This window comes from Tachysurus fulvidraco, chromosome 25, assembly GCF_022655615.1.
Source record: "Tachysurus fulvidraco isolate hzauxx_2018 chromosome 25, HZAU_PFXX_2.0, whole genome shotgun sequence".
NCBI classification, from domain to species: Eukaryota; Metazoa; Chordata; class Actinopteri; order Siluriformes; family Bagridae; genus Tachysurus; species Tachysurus fulvidraco.
In genome coordinates, this window is record NC_062542.1 from 2,198,131 (window position 1) to 2,220,630 (window position 22,500).

Genomic DNA, 22,500 nt, shown 5'->3' on the forward strand with positions numbered 1-22,500 from the left:
GGCAGGATACACCCTGGATGGAGTGCCAACCCATCGCAGGGCACACACACCAAGAAAACCGGAGTACCCGGAAGAAACCCGGAAGTTTGCATGTTCTCCCCGTGCCTCGGAGGTTTCCTCCGTGTACTCCGGTTTCCTCTCCCGGTCCAAAGACATGCATGGTAGGTTGATTGGCATCTCTGGAATATTGTCCGTAGTGTGCGAGTGTGTGAGTGAATGAGAGTGTGTGTGTGCCCTGCAATGGGTTGGCAATCCGTCCAGGGTGTATACTGCCTCGATGCCCGATGACGCCTGAGATAGGCACAGGCTCCCCGTGACCCGAGAAGTTCGGATAAGCGGTAGAAAATGAATGAATGAGAGAGTGAGTATTGTTATTTTACCAGTGGCTCATATCAGAAATGACTATTTTATTATGGATGTATTATTTGTAAGATATAATGTATAATGATATAATGTAAGATTCGTCACAATTCTTATTACTTCTTTAAAAACCGCGTCCATCACCTTCGTTTGTTCCCTTTTTTTTTTAAATTAAGTCTATCAAAAAAGTGTGAAAATGTGAAACGGTGTCTTTTAAAAACATCAAAATCAGGTCTGATGCTTAATCCAGTACACACCATGAATAATAGATGTGTATTCAGGGGCTCATGGGAACGCTGAATCTCTGCCTTTGTCTATTTCCGGCGCTGATTAACGCTTTGCACTTTTGCATGAAGCTCGTTTGTTTTCTGCTCTGGTTTTAGCCTGGAATCATTTAATACTGTTCATAACATACACTACATACCCAGAGTGGTGTGAGGTCTGTGTTTTAATCTGTGCATAACACAGTTTCGCAGAAGCACTTCCCAGAGCGAGTTTGACCTTCACTTCTGTAGCTTTTCTTAAAAAAAAAAAAAAATCAAATATATTTTCGGTAAGAAGACATTTAACGCTTGGTCTCCAGAGTCAGTGCTTTATCACTACTTTGGTATGGAAAAGTTTCCTGACTTTTGGAGAGGACGAGTTGCTTGGCTGGTTGTTTGGGAATGTGAAAAGCTGCAAAGTCTCAAACCTGAGATGTATATTAACAAATGCATGCTAGAGTTAAATAGCAAACTAATTAACCATGTTGGTAATCTTGTGCTTTTTAGGATGTAGCAGGAGATCATTGGGGATTTGTTAGATTTTTATCACGTTTTTTAAATTATTATTTTATTATGAATTATTACAGTATTAATTTATGTAATAGTTAAAGATGTTACTAATACAGTTATAAGTTTATAGTTTCCCATGAATGTTCCTCTGTGTGCACAGGTAATGAAGTGAACAAGGATCTGTGTGATGAAGCGTCGCTCCCTGGCCCTGTCCCTTGTGTTGTCCCGTGTCCTAATGACTGCGTCCTCAGCCCCTGGACATCCTGGTCCACCTGCTCACAAACGTGCTCGAGCAAAACTGCCGAGGGCAAGCAGACCAGAACGAGAGCCATTCTGGCTTACAGCGCTCGAGAAGGTAATGGAAGGACAGGGAGACACGTCTGTCTGATTGTGCAGCTTTAATTTATAGAAGTTTCCAAGCAAAACAGTGTGAACTGTAGTAGCTGCGTTTGTCCTCACAGATTAGCATTTATTCATTTAAAAATATAGTGTGTATTAAAAATCCTCGCTTATAGCTAGCCTTTAACAATAAAAGCTTTTACATACTTTTAGATTATTAAATCCTTTCAGGTTAGCTAATGCTTCCTGCTTTCTTGACACTAGATTTACTGACTTTGTTATTTCCTGGTGCGGGTTCCAAAGGTGTGATTCCCCTGTTGAGATTTTCACAGTTCTTCAGCCCTGCTTTTGTTGTGCAAACACCCCCATCACCTGTGAGGCCTGGCTCATTTGCATTTGTTCACTCCGAGTAGCTCAGATCCAAGGCAGGCCAAACCTCTGTGTGTGACATGGAAACCTTCACGGCTTATCTATACAAAATAGTCTGTTTTATTTATAAAACATTGTGTGCTAAGGTTTGTCATTGCCATAGTACATATGATATTTATATAACCCTTGTGCAGACCTTGGGTCTATTTGACTGATACTGATACTGACACTGACTGATACTGACAATGATACTGATACTGATATTGACACTGATACTGATACTGACACTGATACTGATACCGATACTGACACTGAATGATACTGACAATGATACTGATATTGACAATGATACTGATAATGATATTGACAATGATACTGACACTGATACTGATACAGATACTGACAATGATATTGACACCAATACTGATACTGACACTGATATTGACAATGATGCTGATACTGACACTGATATTGACGATGATACTGACACTGATACTGACACTGATACTGATATTGACAATGATACTGACAATGATACTGATACCGATACTGACAATGACACTGACACTGACACTGATATTGACAATGATACTGACACTGATACTGACACTGATATTGACAATGACACTGACAATGACACTGACACTGATATTGACAATGATACTGAGACTGATACTGACACTGTTACTGACTGATACTGACAATGATACTGATATTGACAGTGATACTGACACTGATACTAAAACTGACACTGATACTGATAGTGTGATGTGGTAGCTTAGTGGTTAAGTTATTGGGCTACCAATTGGAAGGTTGTGAGTTTGATCCTAGGACCACCAAGCTACCTCTGCTGGGACCTGGAGCAAGGCCTTTAACCCTCAATTGCACAGTTGTATAAAATAAGATAAAAATGTAAGTTGCTCTGGATGTGTAAAAAAAAAGCCCTTTGCACTTCACCATGAATATAACCAAGTTGTTAGTAATATCAGTGTAGCTAAGCTTGAGCCATAGCTTCATGTTGTCAACATAGTTGTCTACAGAAACAGGTTATTGCTATGAGCCAGGCAAGACTTCATTAAGTTAAAAACTGTGATTTTTCTGACAGCTACAGTAAGTGTATCTCAGCCATTTATCATGAAGCTTATTGCACCAATCTGTATCATTAAGTCAGGAACATTTCCTCATTTCCAATTTGGTTTAAGTAGCACTAATTTTCTAACCAGATTATGTTAGCTCACTAACTAGCTGTCAGGAGCATGGACAGTTCATTGCCAGACCACCAGAGGAGGCTGTCAGGTGTTTTCTCATCGTTCACTTTGTTATTGTTTCCATGTGGGCTGCGCCACGCCCTTTGATATCCTTACGGCTCACACACAACATCAGTACATCAAGGTGAACAAGATGAGAAAAAACCTGCTCCTTTGGAGGTCTGGCAAGGAATTGTCCAAGCTCCTGACACTAGCATTAGCACTGAAAGTTAGAAACATTAATGAATGTGACTTAAAACCTGTATCCTCTTGTCAAGTTAGCTCATATTTGATATCCTGCTAGCATTAGGACTGAAGATTATAAACATTTATGAATGCGATTTAAAAATCATCTCAGAAATCCTGTCAGTTCACCTCATGTTAGCCAGCTAGCTAGCCATTAACAGTGAAGGCAACTTATATTTATGAAAATGACCTGAAAATCCTCTGAGAGTTCCTGGCAGATTAGCTTATGTTAGCTAGTTAGCAGTAGAGGTCATTAACACATGTGATTTTTGTTTAAATAATATTGTCATGTTTAGCTACTTTGCTACTAATTTATATTAATAATGAATACTATTTAAAATCCCCTCAGTATTCCTGTCAGGTTAGCTCATGATAGCCAGCTGGCTAGTGTTAGCGGTTCAGACTAAATTAGGACCAATATAACATTTTATTATAGACGGAATTAGGTTTGATAGTAAGCTGTAATATTTATATCAACGTTTTACAAGGAGCACAACCTTGACCGAGAAATCTTCCAGAAACCTCTGTGGTATTTTGTGGGCTTTGATTGTTGTTCACTTCCAGCCATTTTTGGATTTGTAGATGAAATGCACTTTGAAGTGGAAAGTGTCGCTAAGAAAATGGTTATGGATGCTTTAGAAATCCCTGGGAACTCATTACAACAGCAAAATAGCATAATATTAGCATGCAACAACCTCAACAATAAAGACGATTCACGTCAGGTCATTTGCTCAAATGGGTTTGTTTGCAGAAATAATTTTCACAAAAGTACTCTTGAATTATTTGCTATTCAGAAGACAAGTCTTACTTTCATCTTTATCATAAGTATGTGATGTCTGCCTGCTGCGTTCTGCAGACATCTCACCCTGCTTCCTAATGGAAGACACACGTACTAAACACAGCAAATCATGCAGAAAGCCCTTTATGCATTATGGATGTCTTTGAGAATGGATTTGAGCAAGACGACAGAAAGACTGAAATTCATACAGTAAACACAGATTTTAAAAAAAATGAGGCGATGCATTGACACTGGACCTTTTGAAATGAACTGCTTTCTTGTGTTTGTTTGGAGGTTGAGTTTTGGGTTTTTTTTCACCTCAGGGGAAAAACCTTGTTGAATAGCAAAGCTGTTTTAAAAAGCCAAAAATACAGCCATTTTCCATGTTTTCACACTGAGAGATGGTGTCAGTTCTCACAGCCTTGAAGATACGAAGGTGTGAATTCCAACACAGCAAACAGAAACAGGATCAGCAGAAGGTGTAAACTTAGCCATAAAAATTAATCATTTAATGCCTTCCGGTGAAGAGCTTCATCTTCTGGTAGAGATGTGTCGTTCGACAGCGAGTCGAATCTTTTCAGTGAGTCAGCTCTTTTACTTAAACCAGGAGACATCGACTACTGTATTTCTGTTTTAAGTTTCTTACCAAAATGAGGAAATCTCTCACAGAAAATTAATCATGCTGTTTTCACAATAAGACAATAACTGGTAGGTTTTGTAGAGGAGAGCTGAGAGCTGAGAGCTGAATGACTCTTCTTTACTTGGTGAGCCGTGTCAAATGGTTTGACTCACTGAATAGAGTTGGCGTTTTAATCGCTACCTTTGTGGTTACTTAAATATGGATTTGAGGGTCTGTGTAAGACAAATGGCATGAACTTTAAATATACACCGACAGGTAAAAACATGGTTCGCAGTGGTTCATAATCTACATAAAGTTTTTAAGATTTTCTCAATTGTATGTAATATCACTATTAATCAATTTATTCCTCAGATCAATCGTTTAGCACATGTAATCAATTATTATCATCCAGTGTAAGGAATTGTCTCGCACCGATCACCAAACTATCATAAAAAGCAGAAGAGCTAAAGAAAAGAAAGTCTCGTCTTTCACAAATAGAGATCTATTTAGAATTATTTTTTCCCGCTTTGAAAGACAGCACGAGAGCATTAGGCCTCTCGAGGCTAAAGTCCTTCAGAGTCATATTTTTCTCACTCGTTGGTATCTTTTTCTGCTCGTTACAGAGCTGCTTTCCTCTTCGAGATGGACAGGTCTCGATTCTCGGTACCCCTTTGGGCTGCTCTGTCACCCTGAGAGCTGAGAATGTCAGCAATTATGTCAGAGACGCTCTCATTTCACTGCGGAAGAGCAAGACAGAGGCCCGGAGTTGTTGAGCATTTCGTATTTTTTTCGTGTAGACAGGAGAGAGGAGTTACGACTGCTGGTGTTAAAATCTAGAATATAACTTTGGCCTATTCAGAGATAATACAGGATAAATAACTGTATTTATTGATTCTACTTATTGTATTTAGTTAATATTAAATACGTCAAAGGCAACAAATTCAAATAAACATCGTTACGGTTTATTTAAAGGCCACAACCTAGCGAATGTTTAAAAAATATTGCCATTCTAATGTTTCTCTGTAAAATCTCAGCCTTCAAAGATTTGTTATTGCCCTTAAAAAGCTAAAATAGCTAGCTGGAGAATTTATCACTAAAACATCTTACTACTCCCTCAGAAGTTTTCAGGTTAGCTCATGTTAGCAAGCTAACAGATATAGATATTATACAGTAAGATATTTTTCTGTTAACCTAAAAATTTTCTCCCTAATCTTGTCACATTAACTTTAAAAATCCTTTCAGAAATCCTGTCAGGTCAGCACATGTAACTCAGCTAACTAGCTAAATGTCATTTAATTCAAAATAAAAGGTTTTAAAAATCCTCTTCTAATCCTGTTGGGCTACCTCGTGTAAGCTATCAGGTTAGCATTAGCATTAGCAATGAAGGATGTAAACATGCAGGAATATGATTTAAAATTCCCTTTCCAGTCCTAAATCTGTTTGGTTTGCTTGGATATCATTATTAGTTGTATAATTCTGAGAGGAATTGCGTGATTTATGTTATCATGTTAGCTTTCTATGGGTTAGAAGCATTTACAAATATGACACCTCAGTCATCTCAGAAATCATGGTAGGTTAGTTTGTATTATCTAGCTGTCTAATAAACCATGTAAATAGTAACAATTTTATTTTAAAGGCATCTATATGTTGACTCATATATACATTTACTGTATGCTAATACAGTTTACTTTTGTCAGTTATTAGCAGGCTGAAGTATTTACAACGCATGATTAAAAAGGAGACTGAATATGATATGAATATATATGACATAAAGTGTCTTATAGTGCAGTGTTTTGGGATGTCATCAGACATTTTTGCATTTTATACAACTGATAATTAAGGCGTACGGGCATTGCTCAGGGGCCCAGCAGAAGCAGCAGCTTGGTGGACCTGGGAACTTACAATCTTCTAACTGGTAGGCAAACACCTTACCTACTAGGCTACCACATCCCCCAGTTTATAGATGGTAGAAGTCATTATTTCAGAGAACAGAGTAGTGCACTTATTAGTGGTTTATGGAGCAATTTGGGATTCAGCCATGTTTGTCTGTCTGTGCACTTTCAGGAGGCTCCAGCTGTCCAAACGCCAGCATGCTACAGGAAATGAGAAGCTGTAACGAGCATCCCTGCTTCATTTACCACTGGCAGACCGGACCCTGGGGGCCGTGCACCGAGGACACCTCGGTCACCATGATTAACTTCACCCGTGCCATGACAACTGGACAGGGCAAGACGTCCTGCGCAACCGGCATGCAGACACGTAAAGTCATCTGCATCAAGGTCAACGTGGGACAGGTCCCCCCCAAAAAGTAAGTAGTTATATTAGGGACGGGGTCTGAAATATATTTTTGTGGAAATTTTTCTACAGACTAGGAAGACAAATGTGACTTGTTTGCTGTAACCATGGCAACATGCTGCGACTGTAAAGCCCTCCTCTTTAAGGTTTGATGTGTTGTGCATCATGAGATGCCTTTCATCTCACCACGGCTGCAAAGAGCGCGTGTTTGAGCTACAGTAGCCTTCCTTTCGGCTCGATTCAGACTTTCTGTTCTCCTCGGACTTCAACAAGACGTTTCCGTTTCCGCTAATTGTAGCTCGCTGGATGTGTGGGGTTTATTTCAGTGTCTATAAGACTGAGAGACTGTTGAGTGTGAAAATCTCAGGATCAGCAGTTTCTGAAATACTCACACCGGCACGTCTGCCACCAACAAAGTCACAGAGATGTTTGATAGCGCAGTTTTTTCCCAGATTGATGATCCGAAAGCTAACCGAAGCTCATTACCTCAAGAATTGCATTTCCGCAACATGATTGGCTGATTGGATAACACTATACAATTAGCACAGTGTTTTATAAAACTCATTACCCCAGGTCCGTTATTTTGGCTAAAGGTATTCATTGCTTGGGAAAGTGTGAAAATGTGGAGCAGTCTGCAGCTCAGTGATGACCATTTGGAAGGAAAAAACAAACAAATTTAGCATACACGAATAGCAAACCGGCTAAAAGCGTAATGTCATTCACTGCTTAGTGATACTCCATTACTACATTAAAAGCATAGAGAGCACAGAACGGTACTCAACCCTGTACTGGAGTGATCGTGGAGTTAAGAGTCTCAGAGCGGGCTGATGAGGGCTGTGCATTTGTTTGTTTGTGTCACATTTGTGTGTGTGTGCGTGTGTGTGTGTTTGTGTGTGTGTGCCTGAGTGGCATAGATTGCTTCAGGGAAAATGCAGTCTGCACTCAAAAGTCTGTCTCTCCACTCCAGGCAAAACCAGGCCAGGGGAAAAAATGTGATAAACACGCGGGAGCAAACATGCTAATTAGCTCTGTCATTTTCAAACGGCTTAATTTCCCCGCAACGCTAATGGTAGTAATTAAGTACGCTGGATTCTTGCAATTTAATTACTACAAGATGAGAAGCATGCGGCATGCATGGAGACAAATCGCAACAAAAAGGAAGACAGTTAGCATGTAGCATAGTGGCAGCGGTGCGCCATTGAAGACTCGGAGCTCGCAACTGGAAGATCGTTGGTCGATTGTTGGAGAATTAACATCAAACCTGAACGATACACAAGAGTTTTAAATGCAGCAGGCAAACATGGCAGTTCTTATTCTTTTCTCTCATCTTATCATAAATAAGTACATCAAATAAATCAAATATGTACAACATAGAAGTATAAAACTTAATATCGATTCATTACGAATGAGTTCAAATCAAATCAACGATGAAAACATTATTAAAAACACATTAATGAGTTCATTGGACACCAGCAGCTGATATTTAATAAATGGGTGAACCAGATATTTCTCTTTTATTAGAACTAAATGTAATAAAAATGTCTATTTTAAATGCTGCACATAATATTAAATAGGACTTTAATACGAAAACGAAAGCATGTAATGAAAATGTAATAAAATTGTTATTCATTACAATAATTAATTCAACTAAAACATATGTTAAAAGATATCCTAAGATATGTTTCATTTCATCTGTCACTCGTACAGAAATTCTGACATACAGACAAGACTGAAAGACAGACAGACAGACAAGACAAAAATGCGGACAGATAGACAGAAATCCTTGCAGACAGACAGAAAGAAATCTTGAAAGACAGAAAGCAAACAGACAGACAGACAGACAGACAGACAGACAGACACACACACACACACACACACACACACACACACACACACAGATATGGTGGTCCTTCTGCTCCACACTGAACAAGTTCAGAAGATCCGTATCAAGTTTCTTCTCTGCAGGCCTGACGGAGTTCTCTAAGTGTTAATAAGTGATTAACAGTGAGATTAACGAAGCTGTTGGTCGTCTTCAGGCTTTTTACATTTCTTACATTGCTAATGATCTGGTTTGTCGCAGGCTGCAGATAAACAAGGCGCTTCTCCCAGTTTCAGCAGTGACGACAGTTTAGTCCTAATTGAAAAATAATGACAGCTTGCAGAAGGCAGAGGGATCGGATATTTCTGGCATTCCTGATGGATAAATGCGTGAGCTGTTTTTAATGATGCCAGCGGAATGAGACGGGAGCCGAGGAGAGGATGTGAAATTCCCTTTCAGGAGGCTAATTCCTGCCTGGAGTTCAGTGTTACTGTTAGTCAGAGGAGATGGAGGAGTTTAATGTGAAGCATGTGATGGTGGTGTAAAGCTCTTCAAATCGCCTCAAGAACGTTTGCTGGATGAAGTTTTCGTTTCGTAACATTTACTGGAAGTTAACGTTTCACACCGAAATCTTGAGGAGGTTTCTGATCCGTTCGATTCGTTAGCCTCGTAGCTGCAGGACACTTTATTTACACTTTCATATCACATGGCCTTTTTATCTGTTGCGATGGTTTGATGACTGACATCCTGCTGTCTCTCACACACACACACACACACACACACACACACACACACACACACACACACACACACACACACACACACACACACACACACACACCCCGCAGCTTGCACTACAACCCAAACAAATCCTCACAGGGTGAATCTCCTGTGTTAAACACAGATCGATGTTACACAGCTGTGGTTTTATTGCCTTGTGTCTGATTCCCTTACAAACCTGATATTCAGGACATTTCTGTCTCTCAGCAGCAGCAGACATTTTTACGCTCAATTATACCCCAATCACCTGGTTGGGAAAAGCTCAGGCATAAATGCTCAGAGGAGGTTTGTAGTCGTCAACGTCGTCATCGCCGTCGTCCGTGTGCCTCGTATTCATCCAGATTACAGCAAACCATCGCTCATAAACGAGACGCAGACGGAAGCCGATTATGGACGGATGATAGAATCAGTAGGACATTACGCTAAAGGAAGCGATCTGTCTTCAAGCACTTATCTCCCCACAATATATAGCCTTAAGTCATAAGCTGGCAGGGAATAAGGAGAATTTATTGTGGAGGAAGATTATAGCATTACTTGTGCTCTCGTGGCTTCGATTTAATGCCGCTGAGGGACGAGTCGCCGGCGTGGGTTCAGGTCGGATTATCGTTACATCCGATTTGTGAGGCCTTGAGGTGCTGCGTCACAACCGAGATTTGCATTAATCCTCATTTTGAACATCACAGACGCACAATTTTTATTCTCCATCAGGTTTGTCTCGAAGCTGCTGTCTGTGTTTATCTTCGTTTTTCTTTTGTTTTGTTTTTTCCCCCCCGTGCAGATGTCAAGCGAAGCAGGTGGCGTGTGAGGTGAGAGGAAGTTATTTCCGATTATGAACAGCACTTCAGATCGAGAAGAACCCGCGTTTATACGAAATATTATCTTGTGTTAAAGGTCGTGTTCTGACTGGTCAGAAGCATTCACGTTTTAATACGGTGTTGTTGCTATAGTAACAGATGATCCACTGGGATGTGATTGCAGGACGCAGATATACAAGTGAAGTTTTCTGTAGGGAGAAATGGGTTTATGTAACAGTTATGGAAGGAGTCTCCAGTGTCAGAGAGACAGTCAGAGAGACAAAACTGTTATGTGGAAATTAAAACCAGTGTTTATGACTTAACATACAGTATGTATTCTCTCTCTCTCTCTCTCTCTCTCTCTCTCTCTCTCTCTCTCTCTCTCTCTCTCTCTCATTTTTTCTTTATATCCAAAACCAGGAAGTGAAATCTTCTGGGGAAAATAGAGCATGAATGTATAACAGGAACATAATCTCTTGCTTTCTGATGTTTTGTGTGTGTGTGTGTGTGTGTGTGTGTGTGTGTGTGTGTGTGTGTGTGTGTGTGTGTGTGTGTGTGTTTAGATGTCCAGAAGCTCCTCGTCCTCTGTCAGTGAGACAGTGTGACCTGCCCTGTAAGAAGGACTGCGCAGTAACAGTGTTCAGTGATTGGACGCCGTGTCCTTCGTCCTGTGATGCAGGTTAGACTGAGGCTGAATCGATCCCGAGTGTAGATCAGACATCTGTAGAATTTTCCTCCTGTAACTGTGACGCTGCCATCCTCAGGACCCAACAGCCAGAAGAACAACCAGTCCCGTTTTCGGGTGATCATCCAGAAGCCAGCGAACGCAGGTGTGGACTGCCCCGAGGCTCTGTATGAAGAGAGAGAGTGTGAGATCCAACCTCGTCCTGCCTTGCTGTGTCCCGGTTACAGGTACAGTATCATTGCTGTCACACTCCATCAGCTCTCTCGCTGCACAGCTTTGTGTTTGCATGATGCAAACGTGTGCAATGGTTATGTAAGAGCACTATAGAGCTCGGAGGAAGGGAACTAACCACAACGCCAGCAGCTCCACCGAGAAACTGAACAGATCGATGGGATTGTAGTTTTGCAATGTTTGTGTTAGTGTTACAGTGTTAGTTTTACAGTGTTAGTGTTACAGTGTTACAGTGTTAGTTTTACAGTGTTAGTGTTACAGTGTTAGTGTTACAGTGTTACAGTGTTAGTGTTACAGTGTTAGTGTTACAGTGTTACAGTGTTAGTGTTACAGTGTTAGTTTTACAGTGTTAGTGTTACAGTGTTAGTGTTACAGTGTTAGTTTTACAGTGTTAGTGTTACAGTGTTAGTGTTACAGTGTTACAGTGTTAGTGTTACAGTGTTAATGTTACAGTGTTAGTTTTACAGTGTTAGTGTTACAGTGTTACAGTGTTAGTTTTACAGTGTTAGTGTTACAGTGTTAGTGTTACAGTGTTACAGTGTTAGTGTTACAGTGTTAGTGTTACAGTGTTACAGTGTTAGTGTTACAGTGTTAGTTTTACAGTGTTAGTGTTACAGTGTTACAGTGTTAGTGTTACAGTGTTAGTTTTAGAGTGTTAGTGTTACAGTGTTACAGTGTTAGTGTTACAGTGTTACAGTGTTACAGTGTTACAGTGTTAGTGTTACAGTGTTACAGTGTTACAGTGTTAGTGTTACAGTGTTACAGTGTTAGTGTTACAGTGTTACAGTGTTAGTGTTACAGTGTTAGTGTTACAGTGTTACAGTGTTAGTGTTACAGTGTTACAGTGTTAGTGTTACAGTGTTAGTGTTACAGTGTTAGTTTTACAGTGTTAGTGTTACAGTGTTACAGTGTTAGTGTTACAGTGTTACAGTGTTACAGTGTTACAGTGTTAGTGTTACAGTGTTAGTGTTACAGTGTTACAGTGTTAGTGTTACAGTGTTACAGTGTTAGTGTTACAGTGTTAGTGTTACTGTGTCCTTTACTAACATGTAAAGCATGTGAGCAACACTGATGTAAGATGTAAAGCGTCATTAGTGTGTAAAGCGTCATTAGTGTGTAAAGCTTCATTAGTGTGTAAAGCGTCATTAGTGTGTAAAGCGTCATTAGTGTGTAAAGCATTATTAGTGTGTAAAGCGTCATTAGTGTGTAAAGCGTCATTAGTGTGTAAAGCGTCATTAGTGTGTAAAGCTTCATTAGTGTGTAAAGCATCATTAGTGTGTAAAGCATCATTAGTGTGTAAAGCGTCATTAGTGTGTAAAGCGTCATTAGTGTGTTACTCTGTTTTAGGTGGAAAACACACAAGTGGCGCCGCTGTCAGCTCGTTCCATGGAGCATCCGGCAGGACAGCAGAGGCGCTCAGGAGGGATGTGGGGCGGGGCTCCAAACCAGAGGTCAGAAATTACAGCAGCTTTTAGTTTAGCCTTTTAGCCTTTAGTTTAGTGAAGTGTTTTAGTGTTTTAATGAACATATCTAAACTAATACTGAGGCTCTGAGGTCATATCAGAGTGCAGATCCAAACATCTCTATATAGAGAATGAAGTGTAAATGATCTGCAGTCAGATTTTAATATATCATCTGTCGTGTTTCTCGACTGTCCTTGTCTTTATCCTCATAAACAGCCTCCTGCTGCGACTGAACACTTTCATCTATATTCCTGTCTCTGTGTCACTGTGTCTCACTCACTGGATTGTTAAATCTCACTGCCGTGTGTGTGTGTGTGTGTGTGTGTGTGTGTGTGTGTGTGTGTGTGTGTATGTGTGTGTGTGTGTGTGCGTGTGCGTGTGCGTGTCTGTGTGTGTGTGATCCTGCAGCGGTCTCATGTCGACAGCTGGACGGTTCAGTAGCAGACCTAGCCCAGTGTCTGAAGTTTGCGAGCTCCATGCCGGCAGTAAACCAGCCGTGCCAGCTGCCGTGCCGAGACGACTGCCAGCTCACCAACTGGTCCAAATTCTCCCCGTGTACTGCCAACTGCGTAGGAGTGCGCACGAGGAAACGGGCCCTAATTGGTAAGTGAAATGTTCACACTCCGCTATAATAATTTAAAAAAAAACAATTGATATGTACACTGACTTGGACTCCATTTAGTTAATTATGTAGGTGGTAACTGATGGCACCAGAACACATTTAGAGGTTTCACACCACTGGGGTGAATACTTACTGTGTGCAGTCATTTTGCAAGATACATATATTTTTAAAAAATTTTCAAAATTAAACAATTTTGTGTTTCTTGATTACATCCAGGTTGGAAAAAAATGTTAAATATGTATAGGGGGACACTTACACACTGTAATATAAACAAAATTATAAATGAATGAATGAATAAATAACTGAATTAATTAATTAATCGATTAATTTATTAATTAACGAAGGAATGAATGAATGAACGAATTAATTAATTAATTATGTCATTAATTAATTAAATATTTCTGTATATATTTATATATTATGAGCCACTGTGCAAGACTCTAAATGATTTACTTGTATTAAATGGGTTAAATGATTCATTTGTCTCTCCTTCGACTCATGCGTCAACTTCCAGGAAAGAGCAAGAAGAAGGACAAGTGCAAGAACAGTCAGACGTACCCGCTGAGTGAGACGCAGTACTGCCCCTGTGATAAGTACACTGCCCAGCCAGTAGGGAACTGGTCTGACTGCATCCTGCCCGAAGGCTCTGTGGCCACTCCAGTGTCTCGAGTTCAGGGAGACAACCGGGAGTGTGGACAGGGCTACCGCTACCAGGCCATGGTGTGCTACGACCAGGACAACAGGCTGGTGGAGACGTCACGCTGCAACAGCCACGGTGGGTTCACAGTCGGGGGCGGGATGTCAGGGGTGTTCCTTTATAAAGCACACTCAGAGGAAAGTGAACCATTTGTCTAGTGACTGACACTTATGTTTCTAAATCTCTTTCTTTAGTCCCGATCCTTCTAGACCTCCATACCTTTATAAATCCTTGGTTTTTGGTAGAAAACAGACACCAGGGGAGTCTGATTCAGTGTGAACTCTGACCTTGATTGAATCCTTTTTTATTTGGTGCTTTGTGCACTCTGTTGGCTAACCCGTAATACTCCAAGGCCAGTTTATGACTGACCTCAGTGTTCAATACCTCTGTGTGTGTGTGTGTGTGTGTGTGTGTGTGTGTGTGTGTGTGTGTGTGTGTGTGTGTGTGTGTGTGTGTCTGCGATCAAAGAAATTAGATACTCAAAACTATACTTTTGAATGTTTATGTTTTAAAATAACATACATCAGGTGTCACCACGCCCTCAAAACATCGTCGCACGTTGTTAAGTAAACGTGATGTAACATTGTTTGGGAAACATGATGTAACGTTGTTAAGTAAACATGACGTAATATTGTTTAGTAAACATGATGTAACGTTGTTAAGTAAACGTGACGTAATATTGTTTAGTAAACATGATGTAACGTTGTTAAGTAAACGTGACGTAACGTTGTTTGAGAAATTGTTTGGTAAAAGTGACGTAAGGTTGTTTTGGAAACATGATGTAATGTTAAGTAAACGTGATGTAACGTTGTTTAGTAAACGTGATGTAACATTGTTTAGTAAACGTGACGTAACGATGTTTAGTAAACGTGATGTAACGTTTAGTAAACGTGATGTAACGTTGTTTAGTGAACATGACGTAATATTGTTTCGTAAACGTGACGTAACGATGTTTAGTAAACGTGATGTAACGTTGTTTAGTAAAAGTGATGTAACGATGTTTAGTAAACGTGACGTAACGATGTTTAGAAAACGTGATGTAACATTGTTTAGTAAACGTGATGTAACGTTGTTTAGTAAACGTGATGTAACGATGTTTAGTAACCGTGAAGTATCTTTGTTTAGGAAACATGTTGTTAATTTTCTCCTGAAGTTGCTCCTTCCCTTGCTCGCAGCAGTAACAGTGTGGTTGTTTGAGAAACATGACGTAATGTTGTTAAGTAAACGTGACGTAATATTGTTTGGTAAAAGTGACGTAAGGTTTTTTGGAAACATGATGTAATGTTAAGTAAACGTGATGTAACGTTGTTTAGTAAACGTGATGTAACATTGTTTAGTAAACGTGACGTAACGATGTTTAGTAAACGTGATGTAACGTTTAGTAAACGTGATGTAACGTTGTTTAGTGAACATGACGTAATATTGTTTCTTAAACGTGACGTAACGATGTTTAGTAAACGTGATGTAACGTTGTTTAGTAAACGTGATGTAACGATGTTTAGTAAACGTGATGTAACGATGTTTAGTAAACGTGACGTAACGATGTTTAGAAAACGTGATGTAACATTGTTTAGTAAACGTGATGTAACGTTGTTTAGTAAACGTGATGTAACTTTGTTTAGGAAACATGTTGTTCATTTTCTCCTGAAGTTGCTCCTTCTCCTGCTCGCAGCAGTAACAGTGTGGTTGTATATTAAAGACTCTCATCCCCACATGGGTATTGATATTTTGTACAAACTCAGTGTTTTTTCTCTCTCTCTCTTTTCTCTTATTGTATTCACTCTTCCTCTGTTTAATTGAATATGCTGTCAGTTTGTGCTGCGCAATTTTCCCCCTTTATTGCTGTGAGATTTGAAGTTTGCCCCTTTTTAAAAACCCCTTTCTCAGTGCTGAAACAGGCTGCATTAATTAGATTCATGTCACACCTCTCTCCTCTCTGCTGCACACGGGGGCAAACTGGTAGAGAGAGAGAGAGAGAGAGAGAGAGAGAGAGAGAGAGAGAGAGAGAGAGAGAGAGACAGTCACAGCTACACTTCAGGTTTGAAACACTGCAATCTCTTCATCTTTTTATCTTAGTACATCTGTTTATCATTCTGTTTCTCTCCCTTTCCCCCTCTTTGTGTCTGTCTGTCTCTCGCTCTCTCTTTATCTTTTATCACTTTCTGTCAACGTCATTAATCCTGCTAGTTTAATCTCTTGATTTTCTCACCTCTCATCTGATCATCTCATCTTTTACACACCGCATGCTAGTATTTATGGTAGAAATGTTTGCTAGCTGTAGAAACACTGATCTTGATTCAAGTTAAAAGTTTGAGGAAGTGTTTGAGGTCCCGAGATCCTCCTGCTTGCCCTCAGTAATCACATGCCTGAGTGCGATTCCTTCAGATTCCTTCGTTAGAGCGAGGGTTCAGCTCTGACGGTAGACGATGTCTGCAAGGGTGGCAGAATGAGGTCATATCAAGGTCTCCATGAGGTCAGGAGATGTTTATAAAGTCCAGTGAACCCGTAGCTGCTTCTCTTTCTGTGCCTGCCTGCGGGCGTGTGGAGTGGTGCATTGTGGGTAGGAAAGCCACAGCTCTGAGGGTTGTTGCAGATGAAGCACAGTGAATGATCTAACTTGTATAGACATGCTGAAGTGCTGCAGGAGGTCACATGACCATACGACCAGTTCCAGTCTTCCTCTGTCTCCAGGTCACATGACCATCATGATCCTATTGGCCAAGAGCAGCCACGCCGACTCCTAAAATCCCAGTCCCAAACTGCTCTAAATGCTTTCTTTCTTTCTTTCTTTCTTTCTTTCTTTCTTTCTTTCTTTCTTTCTTTCTGTAACCCATCTCATCTGAAACCTCCTCTCCACTCCGCCATCACTCCCAGGTGTTTAACGGAATCCGTCCAGTTTCCCACAGTTTTGCTCTCCATGCTGCTCTAAACACAGGGTTGTTATTTTTTGTCTGCTGAAATTCTGTCTGAGCTCCTGAGAGGAATTCAGCAGATGTTCACTTCCCGGTCATCACGTTCTGGTGTCTTGAATTATTCACAAATCCTCTGGGTTCTGATTGGTCCTAATGTGCTTAAGGAATGTTCTAGAGCAGCAGAATATTAATAGTAATTCTCTTGTTCTGACATGAATCATTTCTGTTCTGTCAAGAAAGGAACAAAAAAAATTACCCAGTTTTACAGCCGTTCCAAAACCGTAACTATACCTGGATAGAAGTTAAGACGTGTTTAATAATATATATATATATATATATATAATAATAATAATAATATATATATATAAGATCTTAGTGTTTGCAAATAAAACTAGAATTAATAATAACCTTGTTGTGCTAACTGTAAATCAGCCGCTGTTTATTTTCCTTTAGTGTAATATGCCATAGATTTGACTGCCTGAACCTGTTTGTTTGTATTCAGGGTACATCGAGGAGGCGTGCATCATCCCCTGTCCATCAGACTGTAAGCTCAGTGAGTGGTCCAGCTGGTCACGCTGCAGCAAGTCCTGCGGCAGCGGGGTTAAAGTTCGCTCCAAGTGGCTCCGGGAAAAACCGTACAACGGCGGCAGACCCTGCCCCAAGCTAGACCACGTCAATCAGGTAATGCTGGGAGGAAATGTCAAGAATATAGCATGAGTTGCAGTACAAACCTCCTCTGAGTGCAAGATGCTTCATATAGATCTATAATGCAGTGCTTACACTGTTGGCTCCGAAAGTGGGGTCCAGGAACAGCCAGGGATTCATGATGCATAGCTGAAGAGAGAGAGTTCCATTTATCCGTCCATCCATTCATCCACCTGTTCATCCACCAATCAATCTATCTATTCATCTCTCCATTCATCTATCCATCCGTCCACCTGTTCATCCATCTGTTCATCCATCAATCAATCCATCTATTCATCTATCCATTCATCCATCCATCCATTCAACCATTCATCCATCTGTTCATCCAGTAAATCAACCTATCCATTCATCCATCCATTCATCCATCTGTTCATCCATCAATCAATCTATCTATTCATCCATCCATTCATCCATCCTTCCACCTTTTCATCCATCTGTTCACCCGTCAATCAATCCATCTATTCATCTATCTATTCATCCATCTATCCATTCATCCGTCCATTCATTCATCCATCTGTTCCACCATCAATCAGTCTATCCATTCATCCATCCATTCATCCGTCCATCCATTCATCTATCTGTTCATCAATCAATCTATCCATTCATCCATCCATCCATTCATCCATCTGTTCATCCGTCAATCAATCTATCCATTCATCCATCCTTTCATCCGTCCATCCATTCATCCATCTGTTCATCAATCAATCTATCCATTCATCTAGCCATTCATCTATCCATCCATTCATCCATCCATTCATCCATCCATCCATTCATCTTCTGTAGAGTTTATAGGGTCACAAGTCTTTCCCAGTGGACTGGGGGCACAAGGCGGGGGACATGCTTTAGGAGGTCTACACTCACACACTACAGATAATTTAGCGATGCTAATCAGGCTGCATTGTATGTCTTTGGACAGGAGAAGAATCCGGAGAACCCAAATTAAAGCCCTAAAGCTAAAGAAACTTTATCAGAATCAGCTTTATTGCCAGGCATGTTTTCACATGCGAGGAATTTGTTTTAGTGCCATAATCTCCACAGTGTAACAGAATGACATATGTAGTATAGATTAAATTGTATGTACACATTACAGGTGTGAAATGTGCAGTTAAAATAAACATATGAAATATACATATGCAAATAAGTATACAATATATACAATTTGTATGTACACATGTGCAATTGTGAAATGTGCAGTTGAAGTAAACAGTACAGACAATATGTATGCATGTATGTACAGAGTGCAAGTATGAAATGTGCAAATTGAGGTATACATAGTGCAAATATTAGGAGTTGTGTGTTCCATGGTGTTAAGTGTTCATCAGGTGGATTGCTCGAGGGAAGAAACTGTTACTATGTCTGGGCGTTCTGGAGCTCAGGGATCTGTAGCGCCGACCAGATGGCAACAGTTGTGCTGGGTGTGACGGGTCCAGAGTGAGTGAGTGTGCTGGGTGTGAGGGGTCCTGGGTGAGTGAGTGTGCTGGGTGTGAGGGGTCCTGGGTGAGTGAGTGTGCTGGGTGTGAGGGGTCCTGGGTGAGTGAGTGTGCTGGGTGTGAGGGGTCCTGGGTGAGTGAGTGTGCTGGGTGTGAGGGGTCCTGAGTGAGTGAGTGTGCTGGGTGTGACGGGTCCAGAGTGAGTGAGTGTGCTGGGTGTGACGGGTCCTGGGTGAGTGAGTGTGCTGGGTGTGAGGGGTCCAGAGTGAGTGAGTGTGCTGGGTGTGACGGGTCCAGAGTGAGTGAGTGTGCTGGGTGTGACGGGTCCTGGGTGAGTGAGTGTGCTGGGTGTGAGGGGTCCAGAGTGAGTGAGTGTGCTGGGTGTGACGGGTCCAGAGTGAGTGAGTGTGCTGGGTGTGACGGGTCCAGAGTAAGTGAGTGTGCTGGGTGTGACGGGTCCTGGGTGAGTGAGTGTGCTGGGTGTGAGGGGTCCTGGGTGAGTGAGTGTGCTGGGTGTGAGGGGTCCTGAGTGAGTGAGTGTGCTGGGTGTGAGGGGTCCAGAGTAAGTGAGTGTTGGGTGTGACGGGTCCAGAGTGAGTGAGTGTGCTGGGTGTGAGGGGTCCTGAGTGAGTGAGTGTGCTGGGTGTGAGGGGTCCTGGGTGAGTGAGTGTGCTGGGTGTGAGGGGTCTTGGGTGATTTTCTTTGCTCTTTTGAACACTCTGGAGGAGTATAGAAGAGTCTTGAAGAGTGGGGAGAGTTCACAGTTCTTATATTTAGGGTCCAAGCACCAAGTTAGCTCGTTACTAACGAGTCATTTCAGTCTAACGTTTAGGAAACAAATGTTCTATTATCTGTTCTGTTATCTTAAATAATAGTAATCAGTTCCTAAGAGTTATTGGTTTAAATAACAAATACTTTTTATATATATATATATATATATATACAAATGATGAAAAGAAAACACTTGATTTTGGCCTCGCAATATAATTCCATGTGTTATTCCACGAGAGCTGCATTTTTCCAATCACGGTATTTGATCAGGGGAGTAGTTTGTAGTAGATCAAGTTTGTAGTTTGTAGGAAAGGAGTGAGACAGAATGAACTGTAAGAAACGTGTCAGCATTTTAATGCCATCTCTATTTTTATATCTTCCTGAAATACTTCTCATCAGACCCGAGGCTCCCCGAGGCGCAGAGCAACTGAAGAGTTTGGGATGATTTCATTTTCTAAAACGAAACATTTCTCTCTCTCTCTCTCTCTCTCTCTCTCTCTCTCTCTCTCTCTCTCTCTCTCTCTCTCTCTCTCTCTCTATCTATCTCTCTCTCTCTGTTTCCGAGCAGATTATCGGAGCTACATTTGTATTAGAGATGTTTGTTTGCTGCTTGAAGCCTTATTCGTGCTTCTTATTTGCACTAACTGTTATGCAATGCTGTATCGTTTTTAATCATTTCTAGATATTCTTTTTTAATATTGTTTATTTTTCCCCCAATTATCTCTCAACACGCTGCTCGAGCACAGGCACAGGTAAGCTGGAAAAAGTCCTTTTTTTTTTTTTAAAAAACCTGTCCTGTAGTCTGAAGCGTGTAAACTTCCTGCTATTAGAGGAAGCAGTTGTTTAAGTGCGTCGCCTTTCTTGACACAGACACTTAATTAGTTTTGAGTTCTTTTATTTGGTGTGACTCAGGCACCGCTGTGATGCTCGTGTGTGTGTGTGTGTGTGTGTGTGTGTGTGTGTGTGTGTGTGTGTGTGTGTGTGTGTGTGCTGCAGGTGTACGAGGTGGTGCCGTGTGTGAGTGACTGCTCTCAGTACGTGTGGGTAGCTGAGCCCTGGAGCACATGGAAAGTCAGCAACGTGGACCTGAAGGAGAACTGCGGTGACGGGGTGCAGACCAGGAAGGTCAGGTACGGCTCCTTTAAAGCTCTTTTAACCGCACTCCATTCCCAATCTGCAATCTGTAAGTTTTCAAAGTGTTTATAAACCTGGAACAATCCTATTGTTTCAAAGATACCTTTAAAAAAAATCTGATTCACAGAACTGGTGTTAAATTTCCTATATTCTTCATTTCATTTTTTTTTCTGACCCGTAAATAAGCTCCGCCCCCTCCAGTCTGAACAGATCTGCTCAGCTTCTGGCTTCTTCAATTCTTTGGTTCATCATGAATGTTATTTGTGAGTTAGAAATAATCAGAAATGCTTTGTTCCTTTTAAATAGTAGCTCGTGAGGATGAACTCGGTATTAAAACGTTAAAAAGTGTTTTATAGGAAATCTTTTACAGGAAAATACTTTTTTAATAGAATTCGAAAGAAATCTCCATTATCTCTTTGTATCTTTTTGTGAATAGCATTTTTGGTTTGTTGTGTTATTTCTGTTTATTTGTAAAGAAAAAAATTTTATTGACACCTCGGCCGATAAACTGCCGCAGGGAACAGAACATGTAAACGTTAAGACCGAGTCTGTTTGAGTCTGTGGGTGGGATTTTGTAATTAACATAAAAGCAGTAATTACTCCCACAGACCCGTGTGAAGTGTGTAACATTTGCAGATGGAGTCGAGATGAAAATAATGAAATAAACGGAGACGGTCGGGTTTGCAGGTGCATGCTGAACACCGTCGACGGTCCCACGGACGTAGTGGAGGACTATCTGTGTGACCCGGAGGAGATTCCTGTAGGTACACGTGAGAGCAGGCTGCCGTGTCCGGACCAATGCGTGCTGTCCGAGTGGAGCTCCTGGACCTACTGCCAGCTGGTGAGCGACCTCACGTCGTGTGCAGGGGATGAGTTCACACATGACGTCTGTTTCTGCTAAAAATTAAAGGGAGCCAAAACTTCTGAAAATGATATGGTAGCAAAAAACACCCATATTTCTGCTTGATTGTACATAATTAGCCACGACACTTTATGTACATTATGTGGTGATGTTTCTACATAACCAGCTCATTATTTCATGTCATGGAGAGAATTCAGTGAGGTGAATATTTTTATGTGAAGTTTGAGCATTTGGTTTCTCCATCCTCGACTCCGTGACATTTCTTTCCGCACTCTTGGTGTTTTCTCAGCAGCTTCACGCAGTTGCACTTGTTTTTGCTTTTTGTTCACATGCTGAGAGGTTTTTTTTAGGTTGCAAAATTAAAACGAATTAATTTTTACATTTTTACAATAACTTCTGGTTAACGCTCGTTCTGTTGATTAGTTTGACCTGTTCATTATCTCCGTTCTTTAACTCCGTCTGTCTGTCTGTCTGTCTGCCTGTCTGTCCGTCTGTTTATCCGTCTATCTGAATACAGTACAGTGTCTGTTAAACTGAATCTATCAGTCTGTGTGTCTGTCTACCTGTCT

At 40.9% G+C, this 22,500-nt stretch overlaps 1 protein-coding gene across 4 annotated transcripts in view; it reads left to right on the forward strand.

Annotated features, from left to right (window-relative positions):
• LOC113649693 (thrombospondin type-1 domain-containing protein 7A) overlaps positions 1–22,500 on the forward strand; it is a 103,416-nt gene that overhangs the window by 60,084 nt on the left and 20,832 nt on the right. For all 4 annotated transcript variants that reach the window (XM_047808356.1, XM_047808358.1, XM_047808357.1 and 1 more), the window contains exons 7-17: positions 1,294–1,488; positions 6,796–7,039; positions 10,983–11,098; positions 11,184–11,331; positions 12,683–12,786; positions 13,207–13,401; positions 13,935–14,195; positions 17,532–17,710; positions 20,682–20,687; positions 20,932–21,065; positions 21,757–21,910. In XM_047808356.1, coding sequence (XP_047664312.1) covers positions 1,294–1,488; positions 6,796–7,039; positions 10,983–11,098; positions 11,184–11,331; positions 12,683–12,786; positions 13,207–13,401; positions 13,935–14,195; positions 17,532–17,710; positions 20,682–20,687; positions 20,932–21,065; positions 21,757–21,910 — 1,736 coding nt within the window. The remainder of the gene's footprint in view (positions 1–1,293; positions 1,489–6,795; positions 7,040–10,982; positions 11,099–11,183; positions 11,332–12,682; positions 12,787–13,206; positions 13,402–13,934; positions 14,196–17,531; positions 17,711–20,681; positions 20,688–20,931; positions 21,066–21,756; positions 21,911–22,500) is intronic.